This window comes from Dermochelys coriacea, chromosome 5, assembly GCF_009764565.3.
Source record: "Dermochelys coriacea isolate rDerCor1 chromosome 5, rDerCor1.pri.v4, whole genome shotgun sequence".
Taxonomy (NCBI): domain Eukaryota; kingdom Metazoa; phylum Chordata; order Testudines; family Dermochelyidae; genus Dermochelys; species Dermochelys coriacea.
Window position 1 is genome coordinate 48,489,700 of NC_050072.1, and position 19,997 is coordinate 48,509,696.

Here is a 19,997-nt window from a genome sequence, read left to right on the forward strand (position 1 = left end):
ATTTGACCTCACAAATAGCTATTCACTAAAACAAATCCAGATCTCAGAGTTGTAGCCCCATGACAGTATGAAAGGGAAACTTTCTTCATAACAGCTACATTCTAGACATGCTCATTTTATGAAGAATGTTTGGAAACAGTGACCTCCACATCTTCAGCGAGAGGGGCATCAAAAGCAACCATCACATAACTGCAGCGCCATGTGAATAATGCAATACTCTATACCTTGTCGGCAATCTTGAGATCACAGCCTGCCTTTAGCAGCAGTTCCACAAGTTCCACATTGCCAAGATCAGCTGCCAGGTGGAGAGGGGTTTGTTGCTTCTGCAGGGATTAATACAAAAAAGTGCAATAAACCAGTGTCTCTTTGGAAATAAAACACAGATGATTAAAATCCAAAGTTTTATGATGAGAACATGCACTTCACTGGAAAACCCTGAACAGAACGAAGACATGTAACAGCTGAATGATCAAACTGTCAATTTTCTTTCAAACAAACAAGAGAGTGACTGGAGTCTCTAAAGCAATGCATGTCACATATGCAATGAAATGTTTTGGCTGTATACATGACTTGTGTTTACATAGATGAGAACTGGCAAAGGAGAAAAGCCTAAAATTTCTCGCATTAGAAATGTTTGTTTCAAAGTAGCAGCAAACCCAGCTGTAGATCATGTTTGCTATCTATGTTACTCTTTCTTTGCCTGTTTAATCGACCAGCCTCATGGAGGGTCCATTTTCTTAGAGAGAATTACAAGCAGATTAGCAGGACTTTATATTTTGTTTACTGACTATTCAGAGGGAAGGAGAATCCAGCTTGCGTAAGTTAAGTACCACTGAACAGTAAATAGGGGTGAAATTCACCCTGGGAGGAATCTTTGTTCAAGGCCCTGCACACTACTTAAGCCATGTAGTGAAGCTATGCAGAGGGAAAGCAGTGGGATAGTCTTGGTGGAATTCTCATGTATTCATTGATTTTAAGGCCAGAAGGGACCGTAATAGTCATCCAGTCTGACCTCCTGTGTAACACAGGACATGGAATTTCACCAAGCGATTCCAGTATTGAGCCCATAACTTCTGTTTGAGCTAAAGCATATATTTTAGAACAACATCCAGTCTTCATTCAATGGGATGGAGAATCCACTGTCTCCCTACGCAAGTTAGCGTACGCTGTATGGAGAGAAGTCTCCAAACCAGCCCTGGCATCGAAATTGGTGTTGGAGGAAAGCCAGAGGAGGAGCCACAGAATCTGTAATCATGCAGGTTCAGTGGCCTTCAGACTGTGAACAAAGGCACACAGGCTGGAGCAGTGGCCCTAGGCTACACTTCAGCTTCATTCTCTGAATCTGAAGATGGGAATCTTGTCGTCGTCCCCACCCCACCTCCCACAATGCTCTTCACTTCACCCACATAAAGCCTAATTACGTGGCCTTTCATTACATTCCAAACAAGATTTTAACTCACTATACACTGGAATTCAGTTCTAGTAGTCACTCCACTAACAATCAAACTGAATTTCCCACTTTCTTTTCACGATGAACCATTTGCCCCTTGCTTATATCAGACTGAAGGGTAATTCTTTGATTTTCTTTGTTATCTAGTATAGAAAGTATACGAAAGTATTTAACACCTCTATGAGTGCTACTTCACTGCAGATAAGGTATGTTATTTATGGGAGTGCCATATAAGAATCAATATATTTTGATACGACTTTTGGATTGAAATATCTCATGTTGTCCACAGGGTCCTTGTAAGTTGAAGATTTTTAGATTCTATGCTCCTGCTAATTTATGAAGCCTATGTGTCTGTTTAGAGTGATTTTTATGTCTTTATATATCCATTATAAATCTAGTATACAAGAATGTTAAGATTGCATGGCTAAATGCTCACAAATCAGGAAATGCCAGAGTTATGTTTCCATATGCCTTCTTGTGCTTATGCACCATGATACAGTCTTTGAATGCATGATCACTTACTCTTCTTCATAAAATGTCACAACTTTTTCTACAATCTTAAAAATACAAATACAATATCTCTTACTAGCATGTATTTATCTGAATGTGCCAGAGACAATAGAAGTAATTTATATATAAGATGGGCCAGAAAAGTTTGCAGAAGTGTTTGTGTTGAGAAGTTAATGTTTTTTGTTTATCTCTTGTATTACTTGAGAAATAGCATGGATCATGTAGTTAAACTGTGTATTATTTTTAATGTTTAGATTTGCTGCCTCTCTCCAGTTCCAGGTGTCCTGTAACAATATTACAAATACAATCCAAGAGCTACAATAGAGAAAAAGCAGCAGATCCCACAAAACCCAGTTCTTCTTCAGAAACAACATATGCACAAGAAGGCAGAGCAATCTTAAGTCTGGTATTTTCTGACTCTTGAATGCCTAACTGGGCAATTTTAATTTTCTCTTGATGTAGTTGTTTTGATGGAATTCCTTCACTGCTTTTTTTCTTGGTTCTTTTTTTTTGATTTTTTTGTTTTTGTTTGTTTGTTTTGATCAAGGACAAATAAATACCTAATCTGGAGCTATTTGACTGGACCTGCACAGGGTTCCCATTAACCAAGGGAAGGGCTTCTATGCGGATCAAAACTTTATGCATCACATCAAGTTTTCAACTGTGTGAGTTAACTGGGATCCTACAAGCCTCTGCCTCATTTAACATGCACCTTAGAAGATCACTTTGAAAGGAAAAAAGTGGGGGTGGATTTAGATTTTTCCTTGAGGAAATAAAATGTTCTTCCAGTTAACTGACATGCTGCAGCGGGTTTGTCTTTAGGCTCAAGAAGAGTGATACGCTTTAGCTAAGTATTAAATATAAAATATAATATTCAAATAGAAATTAATGAAAGCATTTTCTGAATATATATCACATTACTATCCAACTCTAAAACAATACCAGCCGAATGTGTGGAATGAATAACACACTCATGCATAAGTCAGAGGCAACTGCCTTTTCTTCCCCCTTTTTGTACTTTGACCTCTTAAAGAGATATGTAAAACAAACACACACTTATATTTAAAGTGAAGAAAATACAATCTCTTTTTTTGGTCTCTGATTCAGTTTGCTTACCTGATTCAAGGTGTTTATATCATGATTAGCATCCAAGAGGCTAATTACTACCGGAAGGTGATTATTGAGGATGGCCAAATGGAGAGGGGAATTCTGCTGTAGAGAGAAACAATGAACGGTAAGATTAGTACCATTTCATTAACAATATCATTCAGATAATACAGGAGAGTCCCATTAAAACCTGCTGCTCAGATTTGAAACACATGGCATGATCCAGTAAAAATTTTCTGTCAAAACATATCTCCTTGGCAGCCAATTACTTTACACCAGTGGTTCTCAACCAGGGGTACATGTACACCTGGGGGCACACAGAGGTCTTTCAGGCCAGGGGTTCTCAAATTTTTTCTTTCCAAGGCCCCCACAACATGCTATAAAAATTCCACATCCTATCTGTTCCACAACAACTGTTTTTCTGCATATAAAAGCTAGGGCCAGCGTTAGAGGATAGCAAGCCGGGTAATTACCCAGGGCCTCACGCCACAGGGGACCCTGTGAAGCTAAATTGCTCAGGCTTTGGCTTCAGCCCCAGGTGGTGGGGCTTCAGGTTTCTGCCCTGGGCCCCAGCAAGTCTAATGCTGGCCCTACTTGGCGGATGCCCTGAAACCTGCTGGTGGCCCCCACCTGGGCCCCGGACACCTGATTGAGAACCACTGTTCCAGGGGGTATGTGTTCATCTGCGTATTTGCCTAGTTTTACAACAGGCTGAATAAAAAGGACTAGCTAAGTCAGTACAAACTAAAATTTCATACAATTACTGATTTATATTGCTCTATATATAATAAACTGAAATGTAAGTTCAATATTTTATAAATTATATGGTAAAAATGAGAAAGAAAGCAAAACAGAGGTGCAGGGTTCTGGAGTAGATCTAGTCACAGGGCTCAGTTCCTATCCCCTTCCCACTTACAAATGACCCAAAAGCAGCTTTCAAAGAACAAACAGAATAGAGAAAAATGTAATTATTCACTGCATAATGTCTATGAATAATTCTTGGTCTGTAGATTGTCTGCAAGCAGTCCATAATAAGTATTTCATTTTAAAGAAGTGCTGGTATAGTTTTGATTGAATACATTGGTCACATGGCATTATTTCTGTTTGCCCTAGTAACATGATTGGACGTTGCACCCATTCAATCAAATTGGATGAACTGTGCATAGCTGTGAATCAGATTTCTGGGAAAATACTCAAGAGTACACATTCAAAATCCACTTTCCAGGAATATTCTCTAACATTCACTTAAATATTACTGCTTCGGTGAGCATTCTTGCCAGTGAACTTGTTTGCTACAATATCTGTGGAGAGTGAACACAGTTGGAAGTGAGTTCAGTTTTACTATTCAAGTGATTATTATTGGAAAAAATTATCAGGCATTTGCCCAACTCTAGTCGCCATGCAACCATGAGACTGATCAGATCAGTTTCTAGGTTGAACCTGTAAACCAGGGAGGTTTCTTGTTAAATAGATCTTTTAGAAAAATCAGCACCAGTTCCAGTTCATTACTCTCTTTATAAGCAATATCCATTTCTTCAAGGCTGTAGAAAAATAAAGCTCTTATCCAGCTTTTTACTGAAAACATTTCAAAGAAAAAAAACCCACTGATATTAACATTTTATAAGTTACTGCAGCCATAGAAGAACAATGTAAATAAGCAGTACTACCATGGCTGACTGGTTTTTAAACTAATAAAATAAACTGTTTCAAAGACTTTAATATTATTTATATAATTGCACCTCCTCCACAGTGATAAACAAACAAACAGCAAATGGTCAGTAAGCAGCATAGCTGTAGCCGGGTCAGTCCCAGGATATTAGAGAGACAAGGTAGATGAGACAATATTTTTATTGGACCAACTCCTGTTGGCCTGTGATACATAGGAGGTTGGGCTAGGTGATCTGATGCTCCCTTCTGGCCTTAAACTGTATGACTAACAGTAATAGGTATACAACCACAAATCTCAGAAAAGGCAGTCAAGAAAGATAAAATACACTTGATAATAATGGAAGTAACACTAAAAGAGTAACTGTAATAGACTCACCTCAGGTTTAGGAACCAGATTGATATTTTTACTGATAAGAAATCTGACCAAGGATGTATGTCCATGCCGTGTTGCAATGTGCAAAGCATTACTATTGTGCTGAAAGAAACACATTGGGAAGGGGAAAAAGACTTATTACCACTGGAAAGAATTCAGAGAATTTAGAAAAATTGTTCTTTTAAAACATCTTTTGAAACAGAGGAAGCTTCCGTTTAAATTTGTGTTACTGTCAAAACTAGTCCCTTTAGTTAAATGATGAAGTAGGATATAAATTCACACAACATTTTTATTACTGTCAAAGGTACTATAAATCATTACTAGACTACAACACAGGTAGTTGGCAAAATACGTATCCAGCAATGATAATAATTTACTACTCCTTTTTAATCTACCATAAAAAAGAGAAGAATCAGTTTTATCAGCCATCCTGTGCCACTGAAAATTAGGATTTCAATTTATCTCCCAATCCTGTACCTGGGTATGATCTTTAACAAGTAATTACATTCACATTTACACACTTTGAAAATCAATGAAAAACCTTCCTTTAATACTTCTGCTAAAGGCAGCAAAGATGAGCTTTCCTGAGGATCAAAACTAGTCATTTGTGCTGCAGATGAGAATTCACCCTGCTGATGAATTATCAAACACTGTAATTATTAATGGTTTCCAAGTCAAAACGTATCAGAAATTCTTTCATATTTTAATGTGAGCAACAGTCACTGTCCTGATTGTTATCAGCATATGCTTCTGTTCTCAATTTGCTAGGGACCAAAAGGTTCACCTCAAATTCCTACAGCATGTGAGCCATAAAACAAATCAAACTTAGACCTAAGTCCAGGAACCAGATGTGGAAAACAGGCTTATTATTAGCTTAGTTTTATATCCTGCCAAAAATGAAGTTTTTTCAATTACTTCTCTTTGTCACGTTTCCAAGCCATATGTTGTATTATTGCACATGCATTAAATAAAAAAGCTCCAACACAATACAATGTAAAATAAATCTATTTTTCTTTTTCCATATCGTTTTTAAAATATTAAAGTTCTCCATATTCTTGAGTAATACTCTATTAAACAATGTAAGTCACATTTGCCTATTTGCCACATAGAGAATAGACAGGATGTGGATCTTTGTAGAGTCTATGATGTCCTGATAATATGCCAGAGGGAATATTAAGTGCATACTTTATTTGAAATGTTGATGTCACTTCCTGCTTCCAGTAACAGCTCAGCACATTTTTCATGACCTCCTTCAACAGCCAAATAAAATGGTGTTTCTCCATTCTGGCCCAACACAATGAAAGAGAAAAATATCTGTTCAAATTCAAACTGTGCAATTGTAAAGCTGATTTATTACACCATGATATTTGGTACAGATAGTATGCAAGCTTAGCCAGACTGATACAGTGTAAAGACAAAATAAGATTTGGGCACAAATGTCAATACAGTAAAAGCTTTGCTATCTGGCATGTTGGGGCAATGGGGGTGCCAGTTAGTCAAAAATTCTAGTTAACAAAGAGGGAGGGAGTTTGGGTGCAGGAGGGGTCTCGGGGTAGGGGTACAGGGTGCCGGATCCGGGCAGCACTCACATCAGGTGGCTCCCCAAAAGCGGCAACATGTCCTTAATGCTCCTAGGCAGAGGCACGCCCAGGCGGCTCTGCGCGCTGCCTCCGCCTGCAGGCACCGCCTCCGCAGCTCCCATTGGCTGCGGCTCCTGGTACCTCCCATTGGCCACCACCAAGCCTTTGTGGGTCTTTAAAATAAACTACATTCTGCTCTTTTATGGGCTACCTATGCTTATTTCAAATCACTGCAGTATTAAAAATTTCTCACTCTATTGCACTTGAACTCTGGGTGATTTTTTTATTGTTCTTTTAGTAAATTTAGTGTTTGTGAAAGGCACCACCCCGACAACCATGGAGGCAGAAGTTCTCTATCCGGCCACAGAACAGAGCAGGTAAATACAACCCACGCAGCAGCACTCCACTCACAGTACTCCGCCAACAGAATTCAGCTTTGGGCTATGCTTGAAAGTTAGGCTGACACCCCTAACTTGTGGAAAAACACCCCCCCCCGGCCAACCTAGCTATGTCGATCTTACCCCAAGTGTAGACATAGCTATGCTGCTAGAAGAATGCTTCCATCAACCTACCTAGTGTGGTTTGGGGAGGCGGTATTTCACATCAGAAGGGACCACTTCTAGGAGTGAAGTCTCTGTGTCTGTTTAGTCTATGGCCTCTCCACTGAGACTACAACATGGAGTTCAAGCTGTCAGAGAGTTTTCTGTGATGCACATTCCATTAGGAATTGGACTGATCCAACCCCAATTCATTTCAGATGCACCACAAATCGGCCAACAGAAAGCATCTTTCAGACACTACTGACCTGAGCTGGATTCCAATCAGTGAACTTGAGAAAGACTACAGCTTACTAGTCATTCCTCTTTAACGGAGCTCTAGGTCTAATGGGACCTTGGTAGATTCAAGCTTTATGCTGATTAGCTTGACCACCACAGAAATGAGATTACTTTTACAGATATTTGTAGGTTCTGGGTATTTTTTTTAAAACTTTGTTTTCACTTTGTCTTGCACACCTTTTACCTTTATTCTTTATCTGCCTCTGCAGCTTCTGTGTCCTTACCTGATTGAGTTCATTTATTTCTTCCCATTGATTTAGCAGAACTTCTAGCACCTCGTAGTGACCATTTTTAGCAGCTAGATGCACTGCTGTGTTTCCCTCCTGTAAATGAAAACAGCAGAAACATACCATAAACCCCAAATTAAGTAGAACATGCTGCAATTAATAAAAACAACCACCTATGGACTGTGGACAAGTACTTTAGCACAAGGTCCTATGGTCTCTTCCTCCAGGATGCACAGAAGGGATGCAAACCTAGTGAAACCACCTCCTCATGCGACAGACAGGAAAGAAGCAGCTTTACAGAATGTTCTGACATAACCCTAATTCTAAGGAAGTCCTTCTATGTGTACACAAAGGAAGCCATGCTAACAAGAGGGAAAGGAGCTCTGAGGATTTAATGGATGTCTCAATATCTCTTCAATTTCCCTCCACTTCTCAGGACATCCATTGATGTAAAGGCCTGAAATTCTTACCTATTCTACCAGGGGACAAACCCCCATTCCCCGCATGGACAATTAGGAAGAAAATCCGAAAAGTAAATCTTGGAACTGCCAGTGAGTTTTTTCCATAGGTTTCTCCTTGGAAGGGGACTGGGCTAGCCCACAGTCCCTTTAAAAACAATGTCAGCATTAAGGGCCAAAACCTGATCTTGTGTACTTAGGCATAGCTTCATTGAAGTCACCGTAGTCATCTTCCCCCTGCTGACACCATTCCTTACTATATAAAATTTAAAAAAGGAAAACAACTAAAAGCAGCTCACAGAACTAACATGGCATTGGCCAACCATCACCCTGCTTGCCCGGCTTGCATGTTATATACAGCCTTCTCCTCCCGCACCATTATGGTATTTTCTGTTTGGAATGTAAGCCAATGGATACTTATCTATCCAAAGTACTCACAGGGCCCCCATTTCCATAGTATCTGAGGTAGGGAGTGTTGTTACCCCATTTTACAGATGGGCAACTGAGGCACAAGGAGACTAAGAGCCAGATATTTAAAGTTGTTTGGGCACCTAAAAAATGCACAGTCACCCTGTGGTTTCCAAAAGTTACATCAATGGGAGTTACACTCCTAGACACCTCTCTGCATCATTAGGTACCTAAATGTCTTGAAAATCTGGCCCTATGTGACCTGCCTAAGGTCACACAGGAAGTCTGCAGCAGAGCACGGAACTGAACCCAAGTTTTCCGAGTCCTAGGCTACGCACTAGACCAGCCTTTCTCTCCAAGCATTAGAAAGCTTAACTTCAGATTGCATCACATGTCCTACTAATATACATACAAAACCTTACTGTCAATAATTACTGACAGCTCCACTATTCTCTCTGGATTACTGAAAATCACTGTGCTCATCTGTCTACACTTTGTATACCACATCCAGTACCATGGTATCCGAACACTGTGTATGGGTTTATGACCTTCAGTTACACAAGTAACTACACTGGGGTCAGTTATGACTGTTAAGCACGCTTTATCTGGATTTGTATGGAAAGGGGAGGCTTACCTTGTCTTTTTCAGAGGTGAACAGCTTGAGAGAAACCAGACGGTATATCATTTCAACATGGCCTTTTTCAGCTGCCAGAAGAAATGCCCTTTTACCTTTCTAATAGGAAACAATCAAATAAAAAGTCACTCTGTTGCAGAACGTTCACCAATTATTAGAAGAGCCAGGAAACAAGCCCCTATACTTTGTAAGTAACTAGACACATACTGTACCTCATCTTGCTTGTTTAGGTCCTTCAGCTGAAGTTCCTGGAGAAGATAATCCACTATGTCAACGTTATTGTTCAGAGCTGCAAAATGCAGGACATTCCTTCCCTCCTAAGGAAAACACAAACCAGTTCTATAAGATTACATTACACTTCTTCTCAAGATGAATATGTTTAGTGTTGGTTTAAATTTGTCATCAACAAACCTGGTTCGTAGCCTTTTGGTCAGCACCTGCTTTAACTAGCATTCTCATTATGTCTAGGTTTCCAGACCAAGCTGCAAGATGAATTGCCATCAACCCGTGCTTCAAATAAAATGAAAAAGGCAGACATTACCATTAAAATATCCCAGACTACTATTCAAATTGCACTATATGATTTTATATGATTAATGTGCTGAGCTGACTCAGTGACATAGGCTCTAGGGCACCCCTCTTAACACTATTCCCAGACACTGAGGGACTAACTGTGGATAATATAGCCACAACTTTTCCAGGTGAATAAAAGTTACCTCCTTTCATTTTCATTCCTTTGTCCTGCATTTCTTCATCTCTGATAAACCTCTTTGGGCTCGCTCGCTTACTCTCTCTCTCTCTCTCTCTCTTTGTGCCTCCTCCTCCTCCCCCACTCCCACCAAAGGAATACACATCAGGAGCTCCTAATCTCTCTGTCCCTGCACCATTCTCATAGGTATTCTGTCTCTTGTCCTCCTTGGATCCCCCATCTCTATTCCTTTATTAGCATTATTATTATTTATACTAGAGCCTTAGTCAAGGACAAGGACCCATTGTTCTAGGTGCTGGACAGACACATAACAAAAGGACAGCCCCTGCCATAAAGAGTTTATAATCTAAGTATAAGACAAGACACAACCGATGGATACAGACAGTCGGGGGAGTATGGAGAAACAATAAGGCAATTGCTTAATGGCTATGTCCTGCCACCAACCTTTCTCTGTTCAGTCCTACCCCTTGTTCCCTATCATAATCCCACTCCATCTCCTCTCTGCAAAGCAAATCTGGCTACTTGTTCCTCAATCTGTGATCCTAGTTCTCTGAAGTCAGTAAGAATAGAGACAAGCAGGCTACACAAGAGGACTGTTAAAGTCCTCCAGAGCCATACAGCCAAGGAACTAAGAGATTAAACAAGCCTGTTTCAGGTGAATATGACACAGGGACAATCAGAATCAAGGGGTCTGCTGTGGAGACCTCTGGACTCAGAATTTTGACCAGATGTGTGTAGTGATTTGCTATTATACTTATGCTCCCCCTGCCATAGGGATATAATCATGTTGTATGAAGGATCACCACCAAACTGAAAATCACATTTCTATCTGAAAATGTTGTACCTGCCTTTGTTACAGTTGATATTAAAAAGGCTAGTATAGAAGTTAGAGAAAAGTAATTATTTTACCCTATTTTTTCCCCAGTTGTCAACTTAGTACATTTGTGTATAGTTAGTTTCACTATATTGTTGATGGTATACCTTCTTCCCCAGAGTCTACAATAGGATGCAGGGACTTTGTCTTCATATGTGTTGGTACAGCATTCAGCATAATAGGTCTTTGATTGTGACTGGGGCCTCGGGGTGCTATTGTAATATAAATATTAAACAACAATGAACAGCAGCAAGAGAGCTGAAAGTGAATGTGGAACAAGCATCACCCACTGTGCACACGTAAAAAAAGGGGGTAGACGGGTGGGATTGTGGCTCACAAAGACCTTTCTAAACAAATATGGGAGCAGAAGAAAGCTTAATTTTTTTTAAAAGGAGTTTTACAAACCCCACAATTTCACACCATACTATTCAAAAGGAGCTCAGTTAGAATACAGGCTTACATAAGAATGGCCATACTGTGTCAGACCAAAGGTCCATCTAGCCCAGTATCCTGTCTTCCAAGAGTGGCCAATGCCAGGTGCTCCAGAGGGAATGAACAGAACAGGGAATCATCAAGTGATCCATCTCCTCTTGCCCATTCCCAGCTTCTGGCAAACAGAGGCTAGGGACAGCATCCCTGCTTTAAAAAAAAATAGTCACTTTAATCATAAAAGTCCCCATCTTTGCAAAATGCATGCATGTGCTTGACTTCAGCAGGATTACCTCCGTGCTCAGAGTTAAACATGTGATTAAATGTTTGCAAGATGGAGTCCTTAAAGTGTGTCTTTAGTCATTTCTGGAATCTACCTCTGAACACAGCTGTACTTTAGAGGTGGCTGGTATAATGTCAGAAATGTTAAACTGCCTGTGGCATTATTCCCCACACCTGCAATAATACTTTCTAGATGTTGTAATTCCAGGAATAAAGCCAGAACACACTGTGTCATCTCCACAGACATAGTATTAAACATTATTTCCATAGTGGATAGTAAGTAGAATAAAAAGGAAAAATGCTTTTAAATATATCATTTTTAACAGGTAAGCTGAAAAATGAAGAACAATATTATGTTTATTTCCGAGGTTTTAATCCCCCCCCAACTTAAATTTTACACAAACAATGATTTTTAAGAACACCTTGGACCCTACTGTTATTTATTGGGAATGTTATTTACTTGAAATGGAATGAAGATGAAATTCATACCAGATTCAGAAACAAAGTCAGAATGGTTGATATATCATAGCATTTCTTATTAATTGCAAGCTACAAATGACTGCCAAAGAGTGTATGCGTTATCTGCAAGTGCATTACATTATATGGATTTGAAATTTCTATCTGTAAATTTCAATTAATAACGATGGGGAAAATATTTCCATAGGATTTTCAGTGGAGGGAGAACTAGGGGATTACCAACATTTACTAATTAAATTAATTAATAGCTAATCCTTCCAAGCCTAGTTATAATCAGAACAAGACGCTGAGGGGCATGTTTAATGAGGCAACTAGCATACACCTTTGTAATTCCACAGCCTTATGATGCACCCAAAAATGTTAATGATCCCATAAAATTATTTTATTGCTTAAATATACTTTAAAAAAAGCTCAGAGAGAGAGATTGGAAATAGTTTATCACTGACAATAGCTTAATACAGTTTAGATATAAGTTATACAAATACAGAAGATACGAACTTGGAATTAATATACATTACAATTATATATATTAGGGATCATCTTCAAGAACTCATGAAGGACAGGTGAGGTCTCAGAAGATTGGAAAAGAGCAAACATAGCACCTATCTTCAAAAAGGGGAACAAAGAGGACCTGGGAAATTATAGACCAGTCAGCCTAACTCCAACACCTGAGAAGATACTAGAACTAATTATTAAAAAAATCAGTCTGTAAACACCTTGAGGATTATAAGGATTAAGCAAGGACAACTCATGCCAAACCAACCTAATTTCCTTCTTCATTAGGTTTGGCCTAGTGAATGGCAGATGGAGTTGTAGATGTGGTATATCTGATTTACTAAGGCTTTTGACACAGTCCCACATGACATTCTCATAAAACAAACTAGGGAAATGTGGTTCAGGTGAAATTACTATACGGGAGGTGCACAACGGATTGAAAGACTGTGCTCAATGAGTACTTATTAATGGTTCACTGTCAAACTGGGAGAATGTATCTAGTTGCGTCCTGCAAACCTATATCCTGGGTCCAGTATTATCCATATAACCCTATTACCCTAGATCATAGCTAACTCGAGTACAGCAGCAGTGTAGCTGCAGCAGCAAACGTGGTGGCAGGGGCTAGCCTCCCGAGTACAACCCTGCCCAGGACACAGGGTATACCCTTAAGCGGCTAGTACGTGCCACTGCAGCTACCCTGCCATTGTTACTCCAGCTAGTTGTGATCTAGCTAGTTCAAAGCTGACTTAGGCACATCTACGTGTGCTGCAATCACACCTCATGACTATAGTATAGGCAGTCCCTTAGTCATTGGTATGGAGGACTACTGTCCAAAGCCAGCTGTCCACCGCTTATAAAATTGATCTGTTAAGGTTATGTATTATAGCTATAGTCATTTTAGAACTTTTAATATTAATCATACATGCGGCTTTCAGCTTGTCAGACAAAAAAAGGTACAATCACATGGCTAATTCGCTATGAACATTTTGGGTTCAGAATGATAAGACTTACTTAATTGTCTTTCCTGATAGTATAAATCAGGGGTCAGCAACCTTTCAGAAGTGGTGTGCCGAGTCTTCATTTATTCACTTTAATTTAAGTTTTTGCGTGTCAGTAATACATTTTAACATTTTTTAGAAGGTCTCTCTCTATAAGTCTATATATTATATAACTAAACTATTGTCATATGGAATGTAAACAAGGTTTTTAAAATGTTTAAGAAACTTCATTTAAAATTAAATTAAAATGCTGATCTTACCCCGCTCAGCCCGTTGCCAGCCTGGGCTTCCATTCACCTAGGCCGGCAGCAGGCTGAGCGGGGCCTGCGGCTGGGACCCCAGACTGGCAGTGGGCTGAGCTGCTCTTACCAGCCAGGGTCCCAGCTGCCAGCCCCACTCAGCCCGCTGCCCGTCTGGGATCCCAACCTTGCCCACATAGAGTGGGTACCTACCTTCTCCCTGGTTCTAGCCATTCTCTTCCTCTCTCTCCGCACTGAGCTGAGGGTGGGAGTGCACTGAGCACAGGGCTGGGAGTGATGGAGCAGGCTGGGGGTTGGGATGTAGGGTCTAGCCAGGAGCTAGAATGAGGGAGGGGGCTCAGGGTTGGGGCAGGAGGTTTGGGTGTGGAGTGCTTACCTGGGCAGCTCCCATTTGGTGCAAGGGGTGTAGGTGGGATGTGTGTGTGTCTGAGCAGGAGCTCCTGTTTGGCCCTCAGGGTGGGGGTGGGAATGTGGGGGGTGTAAGAGTCAGGGCATGGGGTTTGGGGGGCTGGGTATGTGTGGGGGGTGCAGGGGGTCAGGGCATAGTGCTGGGTGTGAGGGGAGTGCAAGGGTCAGGGCAGAGGGCTGGGTGTGTGTGAGGGGAGTGCAGGGGTCAGGGTAGAGGGCTGGGTGTGTGTGAGGGGAGTGCAGAGCACTGGGAGTGTGTGTGGGGGTGCAGGGGTCAGGGCAGAGGGATGTGTGGGGGGTGGTGGTACAGGGGTCAGGACAGAGGGTTGAGGGTGTGGGCTAGGGTTGTGGGGATGCTCCCAGCCTCCTGCCCAGAGCGGCTCACAGCAGGGGGATGGAGGGGATATGCTACAATTTCACCTCCCTTCCCCAAGGTCCCGCTCCTGCCTCTTCTCCGCCTCCTCCCCTCCCTGGAGCAGCGAGCAGGCTGCGGCTCTGCTTCTCCCCCTCCCTCGCAAGGGCCATCAGCTGATTGGCGGCAAGGAGGGAGAGGAGGAGGGGAAAGAACCCAGCACGCTGGGGGAAGAGGCAGGGGAGGTGGGAGCTTCTTCACCCTGCCCCCGTGGAGGGCAGGGCAGAGAAGAGTGGACCGGGGCGGGTAGGATTTTTAATGGCATGTTGTTGCCTGCTGGGGTCCCAGCCGCCGGCCCCGCTCAGCCCGCTGCCAGCCTGGGTTCGGCAGCGGGCTGAGCGGGGCTGGCATCTGGGACCTGGCAAGCTGCAGTGTGCCATTAAAAATTGGCTCGCATGCCGTCTTTGGCACGTGTGCCATAGGTTGCCAACTCCTGGTATAAATATTTAAGTTTCTAAATGGTAACTCTGTTCAGTTTCCCAGCCCCGCTTGCAAGTGATTCACAATAAGGAAATCTCTGAGCTGTAATAGAAGTCGAAATCTATGGGATGTACAAAAGTTAACTCAGTTGCAGACTCTGGCAGCAGTGGACAATATTGCTCAGGTGATTTCAGTTCTACCTTTCAAAAAGATCCCTGCAGATGGTCTAGGTTAATTGCTCCACCATGCTAAAGTCTCTTCCTCATGGGGCTCTGCAGGATTCTGTTCTGTTTCACCTGTCCTGTACTGTACATATGCCGACTGGGAGAGAGGGGGATACAGTTTGGAAGGCGCAGATATCAGTATGCAGATGACACTGAGCACCAGGTCTCTCTCTCACTGAACCCAAAGGCTACATTATCTTTGTTTTTCCAGTGCCTGGCCAAGGTAGGGGCCTTGGAGTAGATCGAACTGGCCAAAACTCAAACCAGACAGGACGGAAGGGATATTGGTTGATTGTAGGAGAGCATCTGAAGGACATGGCAGGGATAGTGTCTGCCTCTTTAACTGAGTTGGTGTTTATCCAAGCCTTTGTCAAAGAGGTACACAATTTAGGGGTCCTTCTGGAGCCTCATTTGCTCTGGAGTCCCAGGTGGTCTTGGTGGCCAAAGTGACTTTTTCCATCAACATCTCATACAAACTGTTTCTCTTGAATGAAGACCTTGTAACAGTTATTTGTGCCTTTTGACCTCCACTGGAATACTATATAACACTGCACATGGGGCTACTCTTTAAAGACCACTCAGAAGCCATAGCTGGAGCACAGTGCGATATTAGCGATGGAAAGCACCAATTTGCACTGGCTCTTTGTTCATTTTTGAGTGTTTCTATTGTTCTTTATCTATAGCTTTAATTAAATATAGCTGCTTTCACATGCCCCTAGTGCCTAAAGCTACGAGGATAGTTGTGATAAATCCACTTTGTAGACTGCACATACATTTTTAACCTAGGACTGTAGAAGCCCAATCCTGCCTCAGTCGAAGTCAAGGGCAAAACTTCCATAGACTTCAATGGAGCAGAACACTCTGCAGAACAAAAAGCAGTTGTATTGCCAATGTCTGCAATAGTAACAAAAAAACAGGTGAAATGGGGCTACAAAAGTTAAGAGTGACATCTTGGCACTTTTTCCTGATCAAACTAATCACCCCATTCTTCCCCTCGCTGCCTCACTCTGGATTCCCATTTGCAACACAGAGCCCCTACATTGTGTGATGTAACACAATAGCCCATATGCCAAGCAGCCTCCTTTCTCCCTTTGGGACACTTCACTGCCTTCATATTAAAGTATTCTACAATACCTAACATAACCTGGAACATACTCTGTCATGGCATTTTTTTTGAAGCTTATGAATATCATATACTGTGGAAGAGATAGGTCACACAAAAAAGCATTCACATATTTCACAGATAATTATTTTCCCTCCTAGCTCACAACCAGCTGTAATGAGTTGCCTCCTCCCAGGTGCCTCATTGTGGCCTCAGGGTAGCCTTGCAAGTAGCCCTTTGCCTCATTTTCCCTTTTGGCTTCTCAGTAATTCCACAGAAGCACACACTCAAGTCCATAACATAATTTATTTATCAAACATAATACAAAAGTCTCCAAGAATAGTCCATATCACCCCAGTGCAAGTAAGCCTTAAAAATCTTATATCCTCTTGGTTATTCACATAACACATATCACTTTCCAGTGTCCTCTGCCACACCCAAACTCTTTGTCAGTCCTCCTCTGTCCCTCTATCGACACAGCCACCCCAACCCTCCTTCTGGGGTACAACCCCACTCTTCCCAGTGGGAACTTCCACAGCCTCTTTTCTGGGAGCCTCTTGTTGTTCCTCTGGGCCCCAGCTCTCCAGCAAGGAGATACCAGCGGGTCATTTCCTCTACTTCTCTCCCTTCCTTCAGCCTCTTTGGCCCTTGGCTCTAGCCCTCTGTTGTAGAGTCAGCAGGATCTCACTCTGCTGTTTCTCCTGTCTTTAGCACTCTCCAGCCCTGGCTCTCTGGCTTGGGAACGCCAGCCAGCAATCTCCTTGCGGATCTCCTGCCTTCATCCTCTCCCAGGGAGCACCTTCTTTCTCTGGTAGCTCTCATCTCCTGCTCTGTCTCCTAACTAATTCTGTCTGCTCTGATGCACTGGGTCTCATTAGACAGAGTATCCTAGATGCTGCCCCGTCCTCTTAAGTGGCCCAACTGGGAGCACCTGGACAGGAACAGGTTCACTGAGCCCCGTTACTCTTAATGGCCCAGCCACCCTGTTACTCTCACCCATAATCAGGATTGCACTGTAAATTCTTTTTAGCGATGGTTTAGTTTTAGTTTAGAAAAAAAGTATAAAACAGGAGAAGTCTTGTCTGAAAAGGGTAAAAATATTTGTAGAATTTTCACAGAAACATCTCTAATATAATGTTTTAAGAACTCCAAAACCTCTCTACTGGGCCCTTAAACAGGAATGAGAAATTCTAGAAGGAAAGACAGAGACAAGGGCTTAAAAATGTCAGTTTCATTTTTTAAAAATTACACCACCTAATTATTCATAGAAATATTGTCATGAATTACAAGTCATAACTTGTAACCCAGCTGTTTGGATGTATACACTTCCCTTCAGTGTTTGTAAGTCAAACATTGCAGCACTGTATTAGTGTATGGGAAGACAGTCAAACAAACCGAAACAAAATTGAAAATGGCTAATCTATTTTCATCGTATCCAAGCAGAATGAAGTACAAAAAGTAAACAAACAGCATATCTGGTGAAAAGTGAATTGCATTTTAAAAACTCTTTCCCTTTGAAATCTGTTCACTCTTAGTAACCCATAAGGAGTTTTGCTTCATTAATATATGGGCCGGATCTCCCACTGTGCTGCAGCCACTCTGCCTCATACTGCCGGCCAAAGTGGCTCTAAAACTGACATAGTCTAGCCACCCACCCCAGTGCAGGGAGTCCTTTGATACCATAGAGACAGCATAGTGACTATTATACTACTCCCCTCTCAGCTGCCAGAGTAGGGCTGGTGTGCTGGAGGAAAGGGGACATGGCCAGTGGTTATCTGTTCTCCAGTGATCCCTGGTTGCTTTGTCAGCCCATTGGGGACCAGTCTAACAGCTGCTCTAACTTACAGAGAGATCCAAACTGGTACACACCCACCCCAGGATTGGGGAACTGCACTGATGGTGTTAAATCACCTTTATACACACACACACACACACACAGACAGATACTCTTCTTGTGCTGTGCTGTTGCAACAGTAGCAGCCAAGGGTTCAGACCATGTTTTTTGATCTGACAGTAGTGGTTTGCTTACCTTATCTGCAACATCCACTCTAGCTTTGTGATGGAGAAGAAAATCCACAGTAGATACACGATTTCCTGCCACAGCAAAATGGAGAGCTGTGCGCTGCAACTGAAATAAAACAAGCCTGGGTGGATAGGTATGTAAAATAATTATTTTTATTACACAAATTATCAGGATATCTGAATCCTCTGATCAAAGCTCACCAATACACATTCATTTGCACATTCTCTAGCCAAATTTGCCATTATCTGTAATTCTGTTCCCTTGTATCTAAATTAAATATTATGTTTAATGAAATCTAGTAGAACCGTACATTAGGTAGTTATGTGCCATTCTAATCCCTTCACTGCAACTCACTAACGTGTCATTAATAGGGCTTAACTAAACACACATTGCTTAGAGAGAGGAGATACGCTATGCAGAAAACATTCATTTTCACAATTTCTATTTTACTGTTTGATTTTAAAAGCAAAGATTTAGGTGATATCTATATCACGAGTGCTCTGCAATAGCTGTAGACCAGGCCTAAGATTTATGTAATTCCATTTGTTTCTTGGTGATATCCTGGTTGCTACATATTTGTTTTTGATTTTATCTCTGTGATGCACAACTCAAATGCTCCTCTTACTTGGTATTAGTCCCCATTTCAGTTTGGTCTGTTGTTTATGCACACAGAGGTTTCCATCCTCCAACCCTCAATGAATAACTTTACACATGCAAATAAACTGAAGGAGTTCAGTGGGTCTACCCATATGAAATAGGCGTGGTCTGCACTTAAAAATGAGATCAACCTAGTTACATTGCTCAGGGCTGTCAAAAATTTCATGTCCAGAGAACCATTAATAGCAGCATGTATTGATGGAAACAATATTCTTATTCAAAAGAATGTAATTTTAAAGGGATCCTTTTTCTCTTTCTTTTCTGAAGGAGGACTCAGGAATCCAGCTGTAGGTACTCTTATTTCCCCAGTTCAAAACCAAGCACATGGAAAAGGAGGCACATTTTTTTCAGAACTTGTGATTAAGTAGTAGGACGCGCTAAATCAGACAGTTTACACCTAAATGTTTGATGCAGCCTGGAGACCATTTGTACGAACCCCCTGAATGGGCTGCCCAAGGGGCGTGAATTGCCGTGGGTGGGCAGGCACTACAGGGGGACAAAGGCCCACTCTTTGTTATTGTGGGATGGACTAACATTCTTCTCCATGAAATGCTAAAACACTTTCTGTAGAGTATTCTAGTCCAAATTTAGATCTACACCAAAAGACTAAAACTCTTGTTGATATCAATGGCGTTCCATCTGCTTGCACCAGATCTGAATTCTGACCTCACCTTGTAGCCACACGATACAAGTGCAGTCATGTTGCAGCACATATTGAACAACACAACTCTTTATGTGCATTTTAATCTGCAAAGCATTTCACTAGAACCAAAAATGCCTGTGAGGTTAAGTATACCCATTTTACAGATGGGGATACTGAGGCAGAGGTTAAACTAATTGCCCAAGGTCATAGAGTATCAAGATTATAACTCAGAAGTTCCTGGTCCCACTCTTATACACTGACCACTAGACCTGTGAATTACTGATCACCCTACACTCTCGTTAAGTGCAAGTGGAGGGCACTCTTCAATTCACA

At 41.6% G+C, this 19,997-nt stretch overlaps 1 protein-coding gene across 8 annotated transcripts in view; it reads right to left on the minus strand.

The window, feature by feature from the left end:
- Positions 1–19,997, minus strand: part of ANKDD1B (ankyrin repeat and death domain containing 1B) — a 43,269-nt gene that overhangs the window by 13,526 nt on the left and 9,746 nt on the right. For 4 of the 8 annotated variants that reach the window (XR_006281276.1, XM_043514372.1, XM_043514373.1 and 1 more), the window contains exons 3-11: positions 18,371–18,469; positions 9,663–9,761; positions 9,464–9,568; positions 9,252–9,350; positions 7,749–7,847; positions 6,294–6,392; positions 5,112–5,210; positions 3,077–3,172; positions 225–323 (exon numbers count right to left, since the gene is read on the minus strand). Coding sequence is in view for 7 of the 8 variants with exons in the window: in XM_043514372.1 (XP_043370307.1) it covers positions 225–323; positions 3,077–3,172; positions 5,112–5,210; positions 6,294–6,392; positions 7,749–7,847; positions 9,252–9,350; positions 9,464–9,568; positions 9,663–9,761; positions 18,371–18,469 (894 nt within the window). In the remaining variant the exon portion in view is untranslated. The remainder of the gene's footprint in view (positions 1–224; positions 324–3,076; positions 3,173–5,111; positions 5,211–6,293; positions 6,393–7,748; positions 7,848–9,251; positions 9,351–9,463; positions 9,569–9,662; positions 9,762–18,370; positions 18,470–19,997) is intronic. The other 4 variants (XM_043514371.1, XM_043514374.1, XM_043514376.1 and 1 more) reach the window with 4 other exon arrangements.